The sequence below is a fragment of the Mauremys mutica genome, chromosome 8 (assembly GCF_020497125.1).
Source record: "Mauremys mutica isolate MM-2020 ecotype Southern chromosome 8, ASM2049712v1, whole genome shotgun sequence".
NCBI classification, from domain to species: Eukaryota; Metazoa; Chordata; order Testudines; family Geoemydidae; genus Mauremys; species Mauremys mutica.
This window is the reverse complement of record NC_059079.1, coordinates 48,931,166-48,954,522: the sequence shown is the minus strand read 5'-3', so window position 1 is coordinate 48,954,522 and position 23,357 is coordinate 48,931,166. Positions and strand designations below refer to the sequence as shown.

Here is a 23,357-nt window from a genome sequence, read left to right as displayed (position 1 = left end):
ACAGTGCAATCCTTTAGCGCGTGCATGCTGCAGTTCGCATGACTCTATTCTGCACTGTGGGGCCATGCAGCCCTTAGACTGTTAAAGTCCTAGAAATTCATAAAAATTATATAATAAAGCAAATCTATGAAAAAACATAAAACTAACACTGGAATTGCTTTGAAGGTATTCTCAAAGGGAAAGTGCACTTGCGTAGCATTGACACAGGATGTTGAGAAACAAGCGCTATTATCTAACTAAACCAAGATGAACAGTAAATGGAATAAAAAAAATTGGGGAAGGGACGGGGGAGGAAGCCATAAGTGTGATGATTGTGAAACAAAATATCAATGACAATTGAAATAGTCACATCAAGTATATTGGGCCAGTTATACGCAGTTTTAATACCAGTACAACTATGTCGACTAAGAGTGAGATTTTTTCCCCCAACATAGCTATACTAGTACATCCCCTAGTAAGGATGCAGTTATACCAATATAAATGTGCTTATACCACTATAGTTTATTCCCTTTCCCATACAGAAATAAGCTATAGTGGAGGGCAGTGGTGGGCAAACTGCGCCAGCAGGCCACATGTGTCCCATCAAGGTAATCTGATTGCGGGCCGTGAGACATTTTGCTGATGTTGACTGTCCACAGGCCCGGCCCCCCGCAACTCCCAATGGCCGTGGTTCGCCGTTCCTGGCCAATGGGAGCTGCAGGAAAGGGTCAGGGCCACTGTCATGCCTGCTCCACACCCATCTGGTTTAGCTTGTGCCTCAGGAAGTAGCCATTGTGCTCAGTGGAAGTCAGATACTATGCCAGTGTTCTCCCCATACCTTGTACACCTGCACAGGAGTGTAAATTAATTACAAGGTTTGCCAGCCAAGAAGCTGCATAACCTAATGTTTGTTCCTCTGTTCCCCCCATCTCTTTGCCGGATACAGTGTCCTGTCTTGTCATACTCAAATTAAACAGTGAGCTGTTTGGACACAGCCCCTTATTCTCTATGCACATTTCTATCTCATCATTTTTAAGCCAGTATCATGCTTTTGACACCTAACTCATGATTTTTAAATACTTAGGATTGACAATACTGATAACTGTAATCAAAATTTGGTCCCTCGTCTCTCAGAAGTTCTTGAAGAAAACAACACTGTGCTTGTGACTATGGAATAACTATGGAGAAACTCCTGTTCAAGCTTTAGAATATACTAATACTAACTTTCTGAATTGCTATCCCTGCATTGTTCAAACCCAAGAACAGACCTTCAAGGCGAGATTCCAAAATACTTATGTGTTTGTTTGGTTTTAGTACAGCATTTTTTTTAAATTATTTATTAAAAGTAAGCTTAATGTTTGAACTACACATATAGGATTTAGAAAGCAAAAGAAAATCCTTGTTTATCCATCTCATTTGAATATTTTTCTTACGATTTTTGTTGTTTTCCCTAAATACAGACTAACTCTCTTTTTCTTTATATATGTATAATAACACAAGACATATTGAAATGATTTTTTTTCTATTTCTCCAATAGCCTGTGGGAACCAAGCTACTTTTTTCAAACAAATGAAATACTTCAGAATACTCTTTAAGCTCACTAATGACCCACTACTTATATGATCTTGGACTGATAAAATTGCAAAGAATTTCTAGACAATGTTGAATTTTTAGATTTTATAATTATTTTTAGATAAGATTTTGTTGGTCTGTGTGATACATTCACATTTAGCTAGCATTGCCATCAAAGTGACAAGAATCTACATTTTCTTATCAATGAAAATATCTAATATCTTTGTGCTGAGGATCTTGTTAAGTATTGCTGAAGTACTTAATACAAATTCAATTAGCTAAAGTAATTTTTTAAATTTTGAGATCTTAAATTTTCTTTAATAAACAGATATTAAGAACTAATAACATTTTCAAAATATTGAAATAATTCTAAGGGGAATATTGAATCAAACTTCTCAAAATACTAAACTAATCTCTGCCGGGTAAGTTATTTAAGGCCATCCTACAGTTACCCTTTAGAAGCCAATATAATAAAACTTGTCTCAATTGATTTTCCAGGATACCAGCAAATATTGGTTGCCTAGCAGAATCTGTCTTTGAATAAAGGTCAACCAAAATTGTACTGGAAACTGAATAATATTACTTTGAAGTGGTCCCTAATGCAGGGAGTTACTTATTTAAGACAGTCCTTAGTGCAGGTCTCACTTGATTAAACATTGCCCAAAACAATATTAATTCATACAGCTCATATACCCAAGAAAACCTATCACTGAGCATTCAGCTGGGCAGAATGTGTAGGGGACAACACAGCAGGAGAGCATGAGGAGAGGAGAGAAGGAAAGCAGTCTGCAGGCCAACATGTTCAGAGGAATGGGGGAGAGACAGATGCGAAAGAGGACAGAGAAGCATACAGGAGGAGGAGGAGGAGAATCAGGCTGTATGAAGCAAGTGCTGGGAAGCTTGGGGATAAAGAACAGAGGGAAAGGAGAGAGAACACAAAAATCAGAAGGAGACAGTGCAATTAGTTTTCCCTGAAAGAAAATACACTTACAACATTGAGCACCATTGAAAATACATCAAGAGTTTATATCAAAAAGAGATGTATTCTGAAAGAATTGCTGTAGCTGCCACTGGGATGTTGCATGGTCACATTACTAGTAGTAGAAGTAGTAATAATAGGACTAAATATTTATATTATTATAGTATGTAAAGGCCCAGGGCCCAATTGTTCAAGATGCTGTACAAACACACAAAAGGAAAAAATCCTGTCTTGGAGGGCTTACAATTGAAAGATACAGATAGAAGGAGGACAGGAGTTGTAGATACAACATAAAAGTAAATGAATTCAGCTTTGTTAGTTGTATGCAGCATAGGGTTTGTTTGTTTTTGTTTTGTTTATTGGGGACAGAATTAGGTAGGCAGGAAGTAGGAAAAGGAAAGAGGAGCAAGAGGAACAGGCACTGCTCGCCGCCTTTCTCACCATGATCGGCAGGCTGGTAACAACATGGGTTCAAGACCAGGAAGTGGCCCACAAGATGATGTCTCCGTGAAGATGTTGCTCAGAGTATAAAGAAAGTTTGAGAGATGTTTCCATCTAAACCATATTTAATTAAATAGCTATTCCTTGCACTGGAGGGGGATTAAATTAGGCTGGCTATGATCAAAAACAAGCCATGTTTGTGAAACAGAAATAATTCGAAAGAAAGTGGTAAAAACAGAATGTCAATTTGCAACCCGCTGTTTGGTTATTTGCATACTAATTGTAACGTTCCTGCTGTCACATTACCTTCAGCTTGAAGATCAGTCAAAAAGAAAAATTCTGCATTACCTGTGACAGTCAGACAGTGGAACGAAAAATGCCAGTGAAGTGAGTTGTTGTTTATGGCTATTTTTATCTGAGAAGATGTATGGAATCGGATAGTTGAAGTCTGATTAGCCTGGACAGTTTTTATTTCCTTCGTTGATTATAATTAATATGCTGATTTTGGTCCTTGGGGCAAATTCTGCTCACGATACTCATGAGAGTAATCCGACTGAAGTCAGTAAGATCACTCTGAGTGAAGCAAACAGCACCACTCTCATGAGGAAAGTACGCAGGATTAGGTCCATTCTTTCTGATTTGCCCTGGTCTGTCATTCTGCTTTCCCAGGAGATTTGAAAGCAGTTAAATATTCACTGAACTTCCCACATATTTGTTATATATTTGATTAAAGTTGTTACATTTACTGGTCCAGTTTCTCTGCTGGCATAACTCCACCAAAGGAAGCAGAGAGCTGACAGGCTCACAGATTGTCAGACAACTAACAATGTCACAATTTCATATAATATATTCTATGGTTTTGATTTGTGTTTTAATATATATTGATTATATTTAGATTCAATTTATATATATGCAATTTTATTAATTTTGTGTCTATAATTTTGCACAGTTATGATGCAAGTAAATTGACAGCTACTTCAAAATAATGCTTGCAATGTTATAGTATTAATGCACTAACCTTATAGAAATTCCTCTGAAAACAATGGCACTCACTTGATAACACATTAATGCTCCCATGTTGCATTTTGATAAATATACAATTAATGAATACTATTATTGTCTGTAATATACTTTCATAACTCTACGTGGAATATAACTCGCAAACTCCCCTGTGCAGTTCAGTAATAGCTGTGACAACCTGGCTCTCAGTGAATATTTAAGAATATCAAATATATTTATAGTAATCATGACTGAGCCAAAAATTTTTAAAAGCCCCTTAATATATTATTCAGAATGAAGAGTTTGACCAGTTTTAGTCATTACCAGTTGTTTAGTCTCTGGAAACGCATCTTTTTAAGTCAGTATATATAGGAGCATAAGTCCCTGCTAGGGTCAACGACTGGCATAAAGAACATTCTTTAGATGATTTCAGGAACAGATTTGTCAGTCAGATAAGAGCATCATAAACTTCACATTAAAGGTTACTATAAAATTCTCTGACAGATGTCCAGTCAACCCTGAAAGAATCTGCCCTTGCATGTCTACTCCACAGAAAGAAGCAGGTTAGAATTCTTGATTGGGTGTTATGCAGCTGCGGAGGACAGAGATTCCTCCCCATTAAGAATTACGAATAGCCTCCATACCTGATAGACACAGGAGGCTGGCAGTGCTTTGGTGAGACAACAATCACCAAGTCTAATTTTAGCTGGACTGAGCTCCTGTCCTCATTAGAGGCCATAGCTTCATGGTCTAAGCATGAGGTAGGAAATGACTAGATTTGCATATTTGGAACCTAGCAGGGTCAATTTAGACCCTTCATTGCTCTGAATAAAATGAGTGATTTCCTTACCTAATTTACTCTGTAAGAGTCTTTTGGATGAGGACATTGTTACCAACAATCTACTCCAACTCACATCTCCTCCATTGTCTTTTGATTTCCCATCTAGGGTAAGTCTTCACGGCATAGTTACCCCAGGCTTCTACCGGGTTTAGCCCAAACTTCCTTACCATCCACACAGAAGAACCTCTGACCAGGGTGTGGAGGTGCTTAAGCCCAGGCTAGCTTACCTGGGTATAGGTTAGAACCTGAGCCCTGGCTACACCTCGGGCTGGAAACTGTCCACTTTGCAGTAAGGACATAGGCTAAATCATTCAAGTGCTGATAGTCATACAATGACCTTTCCACAGTTCTCTGGAAGGACATTTTGTGTCTCCCACAACTGATATAACTGACTGGGAAAGAATATAAGAGTATCACAGCACAAAGAACCGTGAGATATATCCCCTGACACACACAGGCAAGTGCAGAAACAGCGAGGATATAGTAACATGGACAGTTTGCTACACATCCAGCCTAGGCTAACCTGGGTGCTCAGAACTGGGTGCTAATCATGGTATTACCAACTTAAAGAGATCAAAAATCATGAGTCAGATGGCCAAAAAATCTTGAGATTTTTTTTTCTAAAGATTGTATCGTGGTTTAGATTTTTAAAATGTTTTTAACACACCTCCCCTCCTCCCAGTCCATACCCTGTGTATGTGTGACAGATAGTGTTGCCTGTTATCCCAGATATATCAGGTACAGTGAATTTGGCCCCTGCTGCATGGGCTTGCCACATCTGCCCATCCCCTGCTCAGCAATTACTTCTGCCCCCAACCTCCAAGCCAATCCTGTCACCCTGTCCCCTCTACACATTGATTCATCCCACTCCTCCCAGGGTTTCTCTCTCTCTCTCTCTGTCACACACACACACACACACACACACACACACACACACACACACACAGAGGCTTGCGAGAGCTAAAGCAGGGTCCCTTCCACCCATTCCAGGCATCAACACAGGATGAGTGAGGGGTGGACTCACTCTGCAATTCTTTCCCCAGGCCTCCCACTGTCCAGGGGGCAGGACCCATCCCCACTTTAGCCACTTGAAGGGTTGGGAGGTATGAGCTTCCTAGGGTTGGGGGAGGGGCAGGGGTGCTGTGTCATCCCTGTTGGTCCCAGGACGGAGTGGGGATTAGACAGCAGAGCTACCTGGAGCTACTGGGTTCTTTAGCTCCCTGCTTCACCCTCCTCTCTGTAAGAATGGCTTTGGGGAGGGAGGAAAGAAAGGCGGTCTTCCCATAGCAGCTCTGACTGGTTGCTCAGCCCAAGGAGATGGGCAAATGGGACATGTAGTGAATGAGATGGGGGTTTTCAGAGAGTTAGCAACTTTTGAAATCACACAGGTTAACTGTGCACTGAAGATATACTCCTAGAGTTTGCCCACACAAATCTGTGGGATATAACACCTCTGTCCAGACTGAGCCTGAGAAGGGTATAGGTTCAAGAAACTCATCACCCTTCAGCACCTTTCCTTAGAGGTGATGAGGTTCTCTTTTCTCCTGTGAACATGAGAGTGAAGTTACCCATACAACAATAATATTAACCAAATTTGTAAATAATTTTTACAAAAAAGGAGAGAAAATGGAATTAAAACAAACTGTTTGCTTAACATACCTTGATTTACCCTTCTGATAAGCTAAACCAAATATGGCCATCTCAGCTTAGCTACAGAGGTAAAAGAAATATTTTATATGACTAAAGAGCAAGTTCTTGCTCTGACACCTCCTTGTCAGTGAGATCCTGCTGTTGTGTCCAGAGGGAGGTGAGTGAACCCCACCTCACTCAGCCATCTTATTAAACCCTGCATTTCAGTCAACTTGTATGTCCAACAAGCCCTCCTTGATCCAGAGCAGCTACCTCGGCTTTGCAAACCAGTAACCTACACAAACAAGAGAGTTTGGACACTCTGATTTCTCTAGGAGCCACTGAGGATACCAAAACCTTTTAACAATGCCAAATAATTGCTTTAAGTATCAGAGGGGTAGCCGTGTTAGTCTGGTTCTGTAGAAGCAGCAAAGAGTCCTGTGGCACCTTATAGACTAACAGACGTTTTGCAGCATGAGCTTTCGTGGGTGAATACCCACTTCTCACCCACGAAAGCTCATGCTGCAAAACGTCTGTTAGTCTATAAGGTGCCACAGGACTCTTTGCTGCTTCTAAATAATTGCTTTGAAAGGCATAAGAAACTAGCTTACATACTATACTTCGCACACCAGACTGCACATGTCTGCCCCAGCCAGTTTCTGCATTGTCCTTTCAAATAGGCAGATTGGCATTTTGCTCAGTACAACACACCTCTCCCACTAATTCTTGGTTATGAACTATGAATTAGAGAATGAGGCCTAGATCCTCTCTCACAATCGCTAAAAATGGAGCCTTTACAAACGTCATGGAAGTTTTAGTAAGAGTTTTCTCTGGTGCATGTAACCAAACTCCCCCTCATGACAATGTGATTCTCTGTGCTGGTGGTTTCTCTTCATCCTAGGGGTCATCTACTCCATGAGTTCACCAAGATTTTTACCTTGAACTTATTAACTCAGAACACTTCACACTTGGAAAGGCTCATACTGACACTCCCCGACTGTTTGTTTGTCATCGTTTATCTAGGCTGATCCCTTGGGCAAGCCACAAACATTTGCCATTCACAATCAATTAATTAATAGAAAAATACTCTGATGTCTACACTTAAAATGCTACAGAGGCATGGCTGTAGGGGTTCACTGTAGATACTCACTACAGGGTTCTCCCACTGCTGTAGTTAATCCACTTCTCCAAGAGGCAATAGCTAGGTTGATGGAAGAATTCTTCTGTTTACCTAGTGCTGTCTACCCAGGGGATCAGGACAGCAGAGCTATGTCTCTCAGGCATGTGTATTTTCACACCCCTCAGAGATGTAGCTATGTCGATATAACTTTTCAGTGTAGATCAGGCCTAATTTACACATATCCTCATCTTCACTACACATAGCATGGCCTTCACCAGGGGGAAAATGATGTATTTAAAACATGTTTAAATGCTATTTTATACAAGGCAAATTGTAGTTTGAACATGTTCGCTGATTGAAGAAAACCCTAAGGACAACTAAAGTGTTAAATCTACAACTTGCCTTGTCTATGCTAGGATTATAACATTTTAGTTAACAATAAACCTTGTTTTTCTAGTGTAGACATGGCCTTAGTGTAGACATGGCCGTACATTTGAATGGCACAGTCATTCCACTCTGTATAACAATATGTAAAGCACATCTTGATGAAATGCTAAAATATAAGTGATAGGTGACTTAAAATTATCTAAACTAGACAGATTGTGCTATAAATATTGCTCTCCAGTAAAATCTTCAGAAACTGGACATTTTTAAAAAATGGAGCCAGCCTAATAAACAGAACATATAAACAAACAACCACTTGACTGCTCTGCATCGGATACCCCCTAGGGTGGAAGACTTACATAATACGGGGTTTTATTCATTGGAGAGACAATGGATGTCTCATTGGAGTTCAGATGTTCAGCAAGTCTGTTTTAGACCATATTGCACATGCACCAAGTCCGGAAGGAAGGAAGGAAGGAAGGAAAAAAGGACGGAGCACTTAAAATTATGAACTAGTTTGGAAAAAATCTTATTCTGCCCTGACAGTTTCCTAGATTTAGATACATCAGCCCAGAACTGAAAATTTCTTGAGTAACTGTATTCTTGTGCTTTCTTGGGAGGAGGAGCCTCCAATGCCAGTGGGAAACAAAAAAGACAGATTATTACAGCTTTAACAAATACTTAATCAAAACCTTGTTAAGAAGCAAAACTATGAATGGATCCAGATTTTTATACTGGTAGGAAACTGAGAAATAGCCCATTTATCACACCACTGCTAGTGTGATAACCTTTTAGATAATTTAGTCATTGCAAGCAAAAAATGTCATATAAATTAATGGTTAATCCATTCAAAGTTGAAAAGAAATCCAGCACTCCACTACAGAACAGTGACTAATATCTCTCCCGCACCTTTATTATAGTTCAGACAATTGCAAACATTATTACTACTGTCTCCTAGATTAATTATCAAGTTGCCAGTGTCAAATTGCATTCTATTTTGCAGTGCTCTATGGTTATCTGTACGCTAAAAAAAGTCAGACTTCCTTTTAACCTTTTACTGTTTGATATATGGTGCAGTGCTGTAAGTTACTCATCTTGCTTTGTTAATGAGGTGATGATGACATGGTCCAAGCAACAGAAAAACTAACATAGACTGCATAGGCAAAAGATCACAATGCTATTTTCAAGGGTAGATGTTGTTTCCACAGGTCAACCCCTAGGGAAACAATGGCATGGTCTGAGTCGGTGGATACACTACTAGCAAATAAAGGTAAGAAGTACCTATAACTGTAAAAACATATCTACTGACTCTGTTTACCTGAGGTCACTGAGAACTTTGGCACCAACTTCAGTGGGAGCAGATTCAAGCCCAAAGATACCAAGGAGTACTTGTGGCGCCTTAGAGACTAACAAATTTATTTGGGCATAAGCTTTTATGGGCTAAAACCTACTTCATCAGATGCATGGAGTGGAAAATACAGTAGGAAGATATATATATACCCAGAGAACATGAAAAAATGGGGGTTGCCATACCAACTCTAACAAAACTAATCAATTAAGGTGGGTTATTATCAGCAAGAAACAAAACCAAAACTTTTGTACTGATAATCAGGATGTAGGTGTTTGTCTCTGTCTGAAGGATTGGAGCAAATGCGGTTGTAACTTAGAGCTTGGTCATAGACAATGGATTGTGTGATGTGGTCTGGATGAAAGCTTGAGGCATGTAGGTAAGTATAGCGGTCAGTAGGTTTCTGGTATAGGGTGGTGTTTATGTGACCATCGCTTATTAGCACTGTAGTGTCCAGGAAGTGGATCTGTTGTGTGGACTGGTCCAGGCTGAGGTTGATGGTGGGATGGAAATTGTTGAAATCCTGATGGAATTCCTCAAGGGCTTCTTTTCCATGTCATCAATGTAGCACAAGTAGAGTAGGGGCATTAGAGGACGAGAGCTGATGAAGCATTGTTCTAAGTGAGCCATAAAAATGTTGGCATACTGTGGGGTCATGCAGGTACCCATAGCAGTGGATGGTAGAATTTGGCCAACACTTTCTAGAGTGTCCTCCGCTTGGACTCGTTTTCCTATCCAAGGAAGTGAGAGTTTTCTGAAATTACAGTCTCACACCTGAGTATACATTTACAGGATTAGAATAATTCAATAGATAAGTAGTCTGTTCCTGTCCATTCATGTGTGCACAAAATATTTTAAACAATGGCACCTTGAAGATTTGGGACTAAATTCTCTGGAGATGTAATTGGTGATTCATGTTCCATATTAACTGCAGGGATCTGATCCAGGAAACAGTTATTCACATACATTGTCTACGGGCAAATAAAGGCTACTCACATGAGTAAGAATTTACAGGGTTAGGTGTTAAGTTGGTCAGAAATATGGTGTAAGTGCAGTGGTTAAAGTAGATTCAGATTGGGTGGGGAGCCGTGGTGTAGCACTCCAGCACTGTACGCTGGAGAGGAGAGGAGAGGAGAGAAGAGAGGAGATTTTCCTCTGATTTTAGCAGAAGGGGGAGCTATGCTACCCTCATTCACCTCCCCTACACACACACACACACACACACACACACACACACACACACACAGACTCCCTGTGTAAGTTTTAAAGTAGCCTAATTTCTGCCAGCTTGGAACTTTGCAATTATGCAAAATAAATACATCTCCATTCAGATGCCCAGAAGTTAAAAGAAGAGTTGGGAAAGGAGGTGAGGCTGGTCATAAAGAGACAGGTCAAGGGGAAAGTTCCACTAAGGTGTGTAGTCAGCGGTGCACGTGGCCAAAAAGTGACTAGCATTAAGGCACCAGATAGCAGCCTTCCCCACCACTCACACATTAACTTACATCTTCACCATAGGTATAATTAGATGATCACATATTATTTCTCACATAATATGAGGTAATACCAAATCATTTTTTGCTCTCTACAAACTTAGCTATTCCTGTGGAATTCTTGGTTTTGCTCTCTGGGTGGTATTGTGGTTTGTTAAGGCCTTTTTGACAATGAAAATATTGTAGAGAACAGCGTGTTTTTGTCATAGGGCCTGATTCTCATTCACACAGTGTGACAGTTCTCATTCACACAGTGTGACAGTTCTGAGAGTCACCTTGTTACTCTCCTGCCTCCAAAGAGAGGGAGACTTGCTTGTGCTTAACTGGGTGTTGACTCCCTGACACCACCAGCCTACTAGCTATCCAAAATCTTCTCTGGGCTATGCCAGCCATCACTCTGCCTTGCAGGACAACAATAGGTGCACCCCAGTCCCCAAGTCCCTTTGAAGCATTCCTCTGTAGAGTACAGTCCCTTATCCATTGAACGCTCACCGAAATACCAGGTCTTCTGTCCCCAGGGCAAGAGTGTACAGACCAGCTGCTCTGTTGATTTCACATCCCCCTGTTGATTTTGTATGTAGATATGTAGCCATTGTGTTAGCTTACACTGCTTAACATGCTGGCACAGAGACAGGTCAATAAACATCTTTTGTGTGACAGAAAGACTGTTTGTCAACTCTGTCTTGACACAGACTTTAAAACACATTTTCATTATACATATATAACTCCTTACATAGTACCTGTACATACATTTCACAATATTAACCACCAGTGTGACCCTGGCTTTCATTTAAGACTTTACATGATAGTCTTTGGAAAAGCAGAATGTACATACCAGGATCAGGATAGTCTTGTAACCCCCTTGCTAGATGGCACAGAGCAGTTTATAGGTCACAGGATCCTTTACATAGCCAAAATTATGTAAATTTAAGGACTTTTGTAGAACTGAGATTTAAGCTGTTAAACTGTTAATGTGATATATTCTGTTTTTCCTAAGGTCTTTTTTTGAAATACAGTGCTTAATGTGCAGTAAGCAGCTATATTCTATTCATTTTCTTTTCAACCAGCCTTCCTCAGGTGCCACTGAAAGAACAAGGCAGTTATATCACAAAGACAACTTAGGCCTTGATCTTGTGAACATATGAGCTTCAATTTATACACTTGAGTAAGACTACTCACATGCTCAAAGTTAACCATATAAGTATAACAGGATTGGAGCTTTCCAAGATAATTTAGGTTGCCTAAATAGACCAACTAATGTTTCCTGTTACTGTTATTTCTAAACTGTGCTCCTAAAGTAGCCATGCATGCACAGAGAATCTTCTCTTAACTGCTCACTTTACAAGCTAAGTGGAAGAAATCTGTGCATGCTCAGTGCATTGATATGCACTGGTAACTCCAACCAAACCAATTATCTTTGGAACATGCAAAGGCACTTTTCCTCTGACAGGGCTATTTCCACATTAACTTTAAACCCCAAGCCATTGTGACTGTTGAGCCATTCAAAAATTGCTTGCAAGTTGTTGTTTTTTAAACGAGAAAGCATGTTTTCCACTCTCCTTGCCCAACCTCAATTGCAGTTGAACTGATTTTAGTCAAATCTCCCTTCTAACCATACCCCTCCCCCTCCTCCAGTTCATCTTCATGCAGAGATAGAACAAAAACAAAACATTCAGCCAAAAAGGTGAAAATGTAGGGAAGTTATCAGTGACTGAAAGAAAGAGGATAGGCTGGAAATAGTTAACTATAGGGGTTGCACTGTCACTCCTGCTACATTTCACCCATAGGTTGACCTATGTTGTTCCTGGGTTGTATGGTTTTTCATGGGGCTCCTTTGTTTGGTGGCTTCTTTGTATGGCAGGTGGAACAGGGTTTTTTTGTTTGTTTGTTTTTTGCATTAGTTCCTCAGGATTTAACTGAATTCCTGTCTCAAGTGGTACATGCTGTGTCAAGCGACAGCTTTCCAATTGGCCTCTGCAATTCAGATCATACACCATTCCTAACTTATCAGTCATTGTTTCTGGCCATCCTCTCCCTTGGCCCAGGACATACACCTAATTTAGTCCAGATAATGAGAAGTGCTATGTGCTATCTACACAGAGTAAAAGACAGCTCTTGCCCTTTTTGTACTTCCCTGGCCCTTCCACTGGTTGTGACCTAGCAGAGGGTTTTATTTTGCTCTCATTGAAGTTAATTGTAAAAGTCACATTGACCGCAGTGGGAGCAGGATCAGTCTAGAGTTCTGTAACAAGGAAACTACTGGTAGACAAAATTCCCATCATCATTCCCATCTCAATGCCAATTTCAATACAAATGAATTTCTCTGCGTTTAAAGTACAGTTGCCAGATGGAGTTTTCAATTGAAAGGCATAAAGTCTTAAAACTTGAATTTAAATTGCATTCTTAAATATTCCCTTTTCATTTACATGGGCTTTAAATAAAAGTATAGTTTCACTCTCCCAAAATAAGTTTTAAATTTCCACAGACTGTCTCAAGATCAGTCTGAAATGGATTTCCTGAATGGGAGAAAATTGTTTTAAAATGACAAGATGTGGAGAACAGGATTATTACTTCTTATCTGTATTACCTACTAGTACCTAGAGGCCCCAACCAAGATTAAAACTTCACGGCAGTTGGCACTGTAGAAACACACAGAAAGAGAAACTACCAACCCTGAAGTTCTTATTATCTAAATAGACAAGATTAACTGGATTTCCTGGATATCCCCGGTCTACTATTGGGGAATTGAGGCAAAGAGAGATTAAGTGAGTTCACAAGGCCACACTGGAATTCTGTGGCAGGGCCAGGAACTGAACAGGCATCTCCCAGGTCCCAACATAGTACTTAAATCCCAAAACCTTTTCTGATGGTGTATAATTTTCATATGAACTACAGTAATACTGTAAATAGTGGAAAGTTAAGATTTTTCATTAATTAGTTAGCCTTTCTAATACGAGTAAATATCTTCCCATTAAAATTACTTTTCACATGTCACATTCTGCAGTTCTGAGTTGGAAAAAACTCTTATAGATGACTTTGAATATTTGAAGGGAAGCGTGGAGGAAACAGAAACCAACAATCTTTCTTCAATGGGAGTTTGTCCGAGTGATCAATCCCCAAATGTTAACATTTGGTTATGCTGTTATAGCTAAATCCTGTGGTCCTTTCTCAGACAAGACTCCCATTAAATTCAAAGTTCAAAAATCAGCTCTCTATTATACTCGTACAATTTCATTGAAATGAAAGAGGTTTTGTTTGAATCTAACAAAAGGCTGAATTTGTCCTAAGGGTTTGTAGACTGAATAAGAACAGAAGGATTGAGATTTTGGACCCTAACATGATTTACCCTCTGGACTGCTACATAGATTATATATGTCTTCTAATTTATTTTTCTATTTCTTCAGATGGCCTGGCTGCCTTTAGAACATTCCTGAAGTCCGAGTTCAGTGAGGAGAACATTGATTTCTGGATGGCCTGTGAAGACTTCAAGAAAACTAAGTCTTCTGCTAAAATTGCCTCAAAAGCCCAAAAGATTTATTCAGAATTTATCCAGGCTGATGCTCCAAGGGAGGTAAAACAGTCATTTTTACTTTCTTCAGATAGTTTCCAGGGTAGTCCTCAAGTTGCAAAGCTCAGACCCAGAATGTGATGATATTCAAGATCACAGTGTGTCTACAACAGGAAGCATTTATGAAAGACAAATAACTACAACTACAGAACACCAAACAGGCTTCCAAACAGCTTGAGTTCCAGCTTTGCTTTTCTCATTTACTAGGGAATACACCCTTTTTTAGAACTCTTAAAAGCACACAGAGACATCTAGTGTCTGAATATACACTTCAAGTAAACATTACACAGGGTTTGGGTTCAGTGCTACCTCTTAATGCATGCATTCTCATTTTGATGCATGGAGAGGTATGCATTATTGCCAACTCTCAATTTTATCATGGCTCTAGCAATTTTGGGCTTTTTTTACCTGTCTCGTGAGGGTAGCCTTTCATCATGTTAACTCGCGATTTTTCCCTTACTCAGAATGACTGTCATTTCCCATTACTCTCAAGGGGGTTGAAAAGAGTATGATGGCAATTTCACTGCAGTCTGTCTGCTTGTGGAAGGGAGGCTGACTTTAATAAATGTGGCTGCCACCTCCCACAGGCAAAATGGCTCCCACTGTAGACGGGGCTTTCGACAAGACAATTAGGAAACAGACTGTGAGGAGCATCGGAGACCCTTTAAAAGGTGCATGTGCAGAATGTGGGAGGAGCAGGACACTGGCAGATGGGGTAGGGGAGAAGCAGACTTCCTCTGCAATTCCAATGGAGGGTAAAGGGAGGCTGAAGAAGGTGGAGTGATAGTGATGTGATAGGAGAGAGATTAGATGGCAGCTCCCTCACCTTAGGGGTGGAGGAGGATAAGAGGAGCCCCCTCTGAGTAATCAGGGGAAGGACACATTTTTGCATGTGTATCTGAGGCTGAATTTTGACCCTTAAAAGTTCTCACACACTTTGGGGGCAGGTGGCATCCCCCTAAAGCTTCAAAAACCCATAAGGCACATAAAAACCCTCACAAATTTATTAATTTATGCATCTCATGATTATTAAGCCAATCTCATGATTTTTGAATGGTTGGGGTTGGCAATAGTGGCTGTACATTTACTTTTCTTGGCTTTTCATTGACTATACGCTTCTTTATGGTACGATAAACTATATTCCCTCCACAAAGTAAATTAAAGTGTGCTACTGGCTACTATTTGTTCATTTCCTTTAACACAGATATTTCTGATGTGATGAATATTGAAACATTCCTTTTGAAATACTCCTTCACAATGTTCAACTTGATCATGAAAGAAAATGTTGTGTGAATGAAGAAATAAGTGAATTAATTACCTTATGATGTGTGCTCCCTCAGTGGCCTTTGCACTGATCCCTCTGCTTTTGATAGTAACAGTGTTTTGAATGTCCTGATGTCTTATGACTGATCAAAGTTCTTTTACATTAATTATTATTATTATTACTACAAACAAAATTACAGAAATTATGGGCCAAATCCTATAATATTTGTCTTGCTGAAGTCAATGGGAGTTGCAGGTACTCAATGCCTCTGGATTTGAAGCATGAAAAATATGAGTGAAATTATCTATCTGAAACTGCAGATGATAGCAAAAAGGATATTATTATAATTAAATGCTGGTAGTACCAAGTAGAAGTAACTAAATGGCAGGGACTCTAGTTTAGTACTTGTCTGCTCATGAATCCCCCTTTTTAAAAACATTATTTTATGACATGTTGTTTCTTCTGCATGAGGTAAAGTAACACTCAGACTTTATTTTTTTAAGCAAAACAAAACATTTAAATGTCCTTTAGGACTACAGTATATATAAGGCCCTTCATTTTCATTTTTTACCATTTTTCCCTGAAAAATTCCTGGGTTTAAAAACAATTATTTGACTTTTACTAATTTTCACCCAAATTTTGGACATGCCAGAAGTCCCTGGACCCAACTTCTCACTCTGGAAGGAGAGATGGTGCCTTGGTCCCTCCATGCAGAGTCCCTGCCAGATGGCACAGTGTGCCGCTGCAGAGGGCAGATATTCTGGTCAGTGGCAGCTGCTCTGCAGTGAGTAAGCAAAATGAGCCCCTGCTGGGTCCTGGCAGCAAAGACCACCTGACCTGACCTTTGCAGCAACAGATCCACAAGGAACAGAAGGCTTCCTTAACTGCTGCATTGTGGTGAGTAACAGGCACCTCTTCTCTGATGCCCCCCGTGAGTGCTGGGCACCCTTTCAGCACCCTCTCTCATCTGTTTGCTGCCCCTTGTGAGTACCAGGTACCCTCCTCCCCTTTGAGGCACCCCTCTCCTCTCACCCACTATCCCCAGGCAGCCCACCACCTTATGCCCCCTATGAATACAGGGTACCCCTTCCTCCTTCAGGCACCCCACAGTCCCTGCCCACTGCCTCTCCTGAGTACCTATCACACTGTCTCCCTCCTGACACTCCCCTACCACCTGTCTGCTGCTCCCATGATTAAAGGGCACCTACCCCCACTGAGCAGCCCCTGCTTGCTGCCCCCCTTGAGTGCCAGGTATAACAGAATGCTAAACTGTATTATACTGTTCACTAGGAGGTGCCATGTGTAACATACCTTCATTAAGCTCACAACTGCCATCCTTCCTAGCAGTTCAATAGAGCATCTTATAGTGGACACATCTCTGGTGTGTCTCTCTAAGAAGGAAACTCTGTAGCCAGTCCATATCTGTTACAGGAGTCTGACATTCTAGTAGCAGCCCTGCAGCCTACTCAGTACAAGAAGCACATGACACTGTGTCAGAAGTAAAGATAGTCTAACTGGTGGCAGAGGAGCGTACAAATAGAAGAAAAATAGCAACAAAGGTTGCAAACAGAAAGAACGAAGCAACAAATATTGTACGATCAATGTAATCAACAATTCATTCTTTAGTGCCCCTGAGAACTTCGGTTTTCAAGACCTTTAGAATGGACAGACTGGAAGCAGTATTTTGCAAGATTTTGAACTGCTACAAAACTCCACCAGGAAACTGAAGATATCCAGGTATCTTCATTAATTTATGCTATGGGGAAGCAGGCAACGCATATCTTTAAATCTTTTGCCTTTACTGAAGATTGTCACAAAGAGTATTATGAAAGGGTTCTGTATGTGTTTGATTTCATACTTTATACCTCAGAGAAATGTGGCTTATGAAAGAGCATGTTTTCACCAGAGAATTCAAGAATGAGGAGAAAATGTTGACTCTTTTATAAGAGTTCTGCATGCATTGGCTGAAAACTTTGATTTTGGAACTGCAAAACATGAAAATATCAGAGACAGTCTAATCATTGAGCCTAGAAATAAAAGCATTTCACAGAAACTACAAATAAATACAAATTTAAATCTACAAGCTGCTACCCCACTAGCATAGCAGTCTGAACTAGTCAAACAACAGAAGAAGAGGCAGGAGCAACTTTAAAAACCTGAAACGAGCTTAGAAGCTGTAAACAGAGTCATTAATATAGAAGCCCTGAGGCTATGAGGGAGTCCCAGGCTACAAAGAATTTCAGACTAAATGCAGAGGATTTGGAAAAATTCATAGCTTAAGACACGTGTCACACTAAATATGAAATATGTAATAAATGCACAAAATATGGACATTTTGCAACTGTTTGCCATACCAAGGCAGTCAGGGAGTTGACTAATATTCCAGACAATCAAGAGACATTTTTTCTGGGATCTATCACGTGGTGACACATAGCCTGCCTGGAGGGTGAAACTGAATATTCCTGGGAAGACTATTAACTTTAAAATGACTAAGTATCAGATGTGACAATCCTCTCAAAAGGGACTTACAATCACCTATAATCTCTACCAGAGCTAAAATTACTTGATATCTCCTTGACTAGCTCTGGAGGTAATCTGAACTGCATGTGCCAGTTCACCAAAGAAACAATTTACAAGGACAAAAGTTTTGCATTCAGAATTTACGTGATCAAAGGATCAAAGACCAACAATCTTCTCAGAAATATCATGGCAGTCATGATGGGCCTAGTGAGAAAGATGTGAGAACTCAAAATATTTGGAGATATTGGGCTTTTGAAAGGAGATCCAGTACAAATAATCTTAAAAGACAATGCTGAATAATATTACGTATATACACCTTTCAGGATTCCTATCCCATTGTTTCATAAAGTGAAAACTAAATTAAAGAGAATGGAGAATATAGGCATTATTGAGAAAATCTGAACCAACACCATGATGTGCTCCAGTAATCCTGGTTATAAAGAAAAATGGAAAAATACAAATCTGTATGGATCTCAAAGATTTAAATGAAACAGCTGTGAGAGAAAAACTGATCCTCCCACAATGGATGACTTTCTCCCCAAAGCAAAGGAGCAACAGTATTCTCTAAACTGGATGCCTCAAACAGATGCTGGCTACTTCCTTTAGCCAAAGAGTTCTAAACTGGCAATATTCATCATACCTTTTGGGAGATTTTGCTTTTGAAGATTAGCTCTTGGGATTACCAGTGCACCTGAAATTTTCCAAAGAAAGGTGGCAGAACTGTTAAGAAACATAAATGAAATTGTAGTTTTCATGGATGATATTTTAATATATGGGTCCTTTGATGGAGGAACACAACAAAACCCTCAGTAAAGTTCTAAGCCTAATCAGTCAGTCTGGACTGAAGCTAAACAAAGAAAAAATCATTTTCCAAATATCTCAAATTGAGTTTTTAGGACAGACGATGAACCAAGATGGAATCAGTACTAGCTCTGAGAAAGTAAAAGCTATTTGAGAATTGAATGCACCAACAACTGAGGATGGTAAATTACTTTGGTCGATACCTACAAGACCTTTCTATAGTGACAAAACCACTGAATGAACTGTTAAAATCCAACACGTCTTTGCTATGGGGGTCAAATCAAGAAATTGCCTTTAGAAAGGTAAAAGAAATTATCTCAACAGCTCCAGTACTCAAGTACTGTGATCAAGTATCAGACATGCACCCGACGAAATGGGAATTCACCCACAAAAGCTCATGATCCAATACGTCTGTTAGTCTATAAGTTGCCACAGGACTCTTTGCTGCAAGTACTGTGATGTGACTAAACCCACAATGGTCAGTCCAAATGCAAGCAGCTATGCGGTAGATGGTGTATCGTTGCAACAACACAGATCTGAGTGGAAGCCAGTTGCATTTTGCTCTCACACACTCATAGAAGCAGAAAAACTATATGCACAGGTTGAAAAAGAGTGCCTGGCATGCACAGGATATGTGAGAATTTTTACAAATATCTGTGTGGACTGGATTCTTGTATACTGATAACAGACTATAAGCCACTTGTAACTCTCATCAATGGAAAAGACTGGGATCAAGCACTGCTGTGATGCCAGCATCTATCAATAATGTTAATGTGATTTAACCCAGTTGCTACATGTGTTCCTGGCAAAAATAAGGTAGTAGCAGACACATTGTTGCAGAGACCAGCATCACACCCGTGATCTTGAAGACGATGTAAGGGCATACATGGATGCTATGGATACATACAGACCAGTATCAGAAACGAGACTACACCAGCTACAAAAAAACACCTTGGAAGACATGCAGCTTCAAGAAGTTACATTAGCTACTTGGGCCAGCTGGCCCTAAAGGGCATGAATGAAGTGACAGGAGGCTAGTTTGAGTAAATGGACAATTAAGCAAGCCAGATGGACTAATGATTAAAGGTGATTGCACTGTAATTCCAAACAAAATGAAAGGTGAAATCCTAAACCTCATCCATGAACAACATCAAAGATTAACTAAATGCCATGAACAGGTCAGCCAGTCAGTGTGGTGACCGAGCATCAGCAAAGACATAAAGAATAAAGCATCTGCATATGAAAGTTGTAGAACTAATAGACCAAAATAACACAAAGAAGCTTTAATAAAACCTCCTCTACCCCAGACAGATCTGGGAAGAGACTAGCTACAGATTTGTGTGCTTTCAGAGGACATCATTACCTGTAGCGGACTATTTTTCCAAGTATTTAAAAATAATGTATTTAAAAGACATAACATATCACAGTGTTATTGAGAAACTGAAGTGCACTTTTGCTCATTTCAGTATTCCAGAACATCTAGTGATGGACAATGGACAGCAATTCATACAGCAGAATTTAAATCATTCTCAATGAAATATGATTTTGATTGTATTACTAGCAACTAACAAGTGAATGGAGAGGCTGAAACATCTGTACAGACAGCCAAGAAAATCCTGCAGTAGGAAGATCCATTCCTTGCTCTTCTGAGCTATAGATCAACACCGATAGCAGCTACCGGATATAGTCCAGCACAACTCCTGATGGGAAGACAACTCAGAACTACTTTTCCAACTTTGGAAAAGAGTCTATCTCCAGAGTAGCTGGACAGAAAGAGAGAAGTCAAATCAGATAAAAATGCAAAAAAGAGCTTCCAAACAATTTCATAACAGATGTCTCTCAGAGAACCCCCAGATCTAGAACCGTGTTTGTGTCAAACTGGATGGAGAAAATAAAGGATAGACAATTCCAGCTGTCACAAAGAAAAAGAATTAATCACCCAGATCATATATGACTGAGACAGACAGTGGAGAGTTCAACAGAAACTGACAGCATCTACAGTTTGTTCCTCATTAAAAAATAATCAACAGAGCAAGCAAATTCTACAGATGGCAGACACAGAACAAGAAGATGACAACTCAAAGTTTCCAAACCAACCATATCCAGTAATTGAAACTAATGGACAGACAGGTGACCAAGTTAATATATGTTTGAGTTGTGTAATTAGAAAACCAGTATGATTCACAGATACTTAACAGACTGATCTACTGAACTCTAAAGATAGCGTGATTTTGTAAAATGGCAGAAATATAAAACTTAAAGGGGAGATCTAATAGAATGTTCGATTGTGTTGTACTAGGTGGCACTGTGTGTAACATACATTAAGACTTAAGCTCACAACAGCCATTACTGACAGTGCAATAAAGAATTTTACAGTGAACATATCTCTGGTGTATCTCTCTAAGAAGGAAGTGCTGTAGCCAGTCCATATCTGGTACAGAATCTGACCTGTTAGTAGCAGCCCTGCAAACTACAACTCCCTGCCCACTGCACCCTATGAGTTTTGGCCTCCCATGATAGCCCCTCTGAGTAGCTGGACCTTTCAGCACAGCCCTGGCTAGATGATACAGGAGTCCCAGAGCACAGAGGCAATGCACTTCCCCTACTGGACAGAGGCCCTGACACTCTCCTGACTCCCAGCCCCGTGTCCCACCTCTGTAACAGGAGAGATGATTATTTGGGGATGGGGGTTCTGGTCAAGTAGTATTGCTTGTCTATTCTCTCCAGTGGCTGTCAGGTCATAGTGACCCATTCTGAGTGCTGGAGGAGTGTAAGTCACCAACAATAAACTGTTTTTAAAAGAAAAGTTCTATTCCTGTAATGGAAATTAGAAATAATAGTTTCATAAATATTTGAAGAAAAATATCTGCCTGATGATAAAAGTATCAATAATCTTCACACTGATAAATCCAAGGAATGCACAAAATTATGATAAAATACATGCTTTCATAAACAGAAAAACAGTCCACATTCAGAAGCACATAGATTTTTCAGCTATTGTGTGTAGTTCAACTACAGTTTGGTTCCTGGCCTATCAAGCATTCAGCAGATAATAAAGCCAATCTATTTTATCGGCCTAATTTTACATTTCTGTGGGGTAATGGTGCAATAACTATGGACTAGACAGTGACTTGGACTACGAGCCCACACAGAATGAGCACCCCCTCAAACGCCATACAACTCTGAGCCGACCGTTTGGATATTGGTCCAGGTGCACAGTAGTAAATGCTGCTGAACACCACATTACACCCTTCCCAGAGCCAGTCCTGTGTGATCATCCTATACTCATGGACCACAGCTTTATTATTATTGTTAATAATTAGCCAATTAAAGAACAAGAAGTCTATTTTCACCTCAAAAGACACATTACTTCCCTTATGATTAATAAGTTACACATCTGCAATTCATCGGGAGAACAGAATTCCCTTTAGTTAATAGTTAACATTCAAATAGCCCTAGAATGGCTGGAGAATTAAGGTATCTCGGTTGATTGAGTTGTATGTGTTATAGAACATATTTTGCAAAGGGTAGGTCTCTGAAAGAAAATGCAAATGCTTTCCTTTTTGTATTATAAAGAGTTAGAATTTCCTGCCTTGATCTATACTTAGATAATCAAAAGCATTTTTTATCTTCTTTCTGTGATACTATCTCCTTAAGACCAGGGAACCAAAATAAACTATTATTCAATATGCTAGAAAATAAAGGCATTAACTACATGCTAGTTTGCATCAGACAGCATATTCTGAGAAAAAATTCAAATAATATTTGCATCATGCACGAATACAAACTTCAACTCTCCAGTAAAATTTAAACTAATTTTATTACACCTTACTTTCCCCAGATTAATATTGACTTCACTACCAGAGACCACATCTCTCAGAATATCTCGGAACCAACCCTGAAATGTTTTGATGATGCTCAGAGACTGATCTATAGTCTCATGGCCAAGGACTCTTTCCCTAGGTTTCTAAGGTCAGAAGTTTATAAGGAACTGGTAAATAAGCAACAGAATGGAAACCAGAAAAGATGGCTCCCATTTTTGTGAATAAGGTAAATATCAAAGACACAAGGATTATGAATCTACTCTATACCTTCCATTGCAACTAAGTATAGAATAATATATTGTTAAAGTGGTTATACACACTACATCTAAGAATTCCCATTTCCTTCTGAAATACAAAATGCACTATACTAAAATGTATAACAATATTACTAAGAGTTGTTTGGCAATTTTTTGATGAAATGTATTGCATCAAAAATGCTGATTCATCAAAACAAACATTTCATGGGAAAGTTTCTCAACTTTTTTTTTTTTTTGGAAAAGGTATAAAATTGTCAAAATGAAAAATGACTTTTCATTTTGAATTTTACACTAAAAATAGCTTAGTAGGACACAAATAGAAAAATGGCTGAAATCAAAAC

The 23,357-nt window shown here is 39.6% G+C and overlaps 1 protein-coding gene and 1 long non-coding RNA gene across 2 annotated transcripts in view; one reads left to right on the top strand and one right to left on the bottom strand.

Moving 5' to 3' along the window:
* Positions 1-23,357, bottom strand: part of LOC123376287 — a 117,910-nt gene that overhangs the window by 35,983 nt on the left and 58,570 nt on the right. The window lies entirely within an intron of this gene.
* RGS21 (regulator of G protein signaling 21) lies at positions 3,348-22,980 on the top strand. Its single transcript, XM_045028194.1, has 4 exons — positions 3,348-3,358; positions 9,138-9,214; positions 14,187-14,353; positions 22,777-22,980. The coding sequence occupies exons 1-4, from the start codon at positions 3,348-3,350 to the stop codon at positions 22,978-22,980; spliced, it is 459 nt and encodes a 152-aa protein (XP_044884129.1).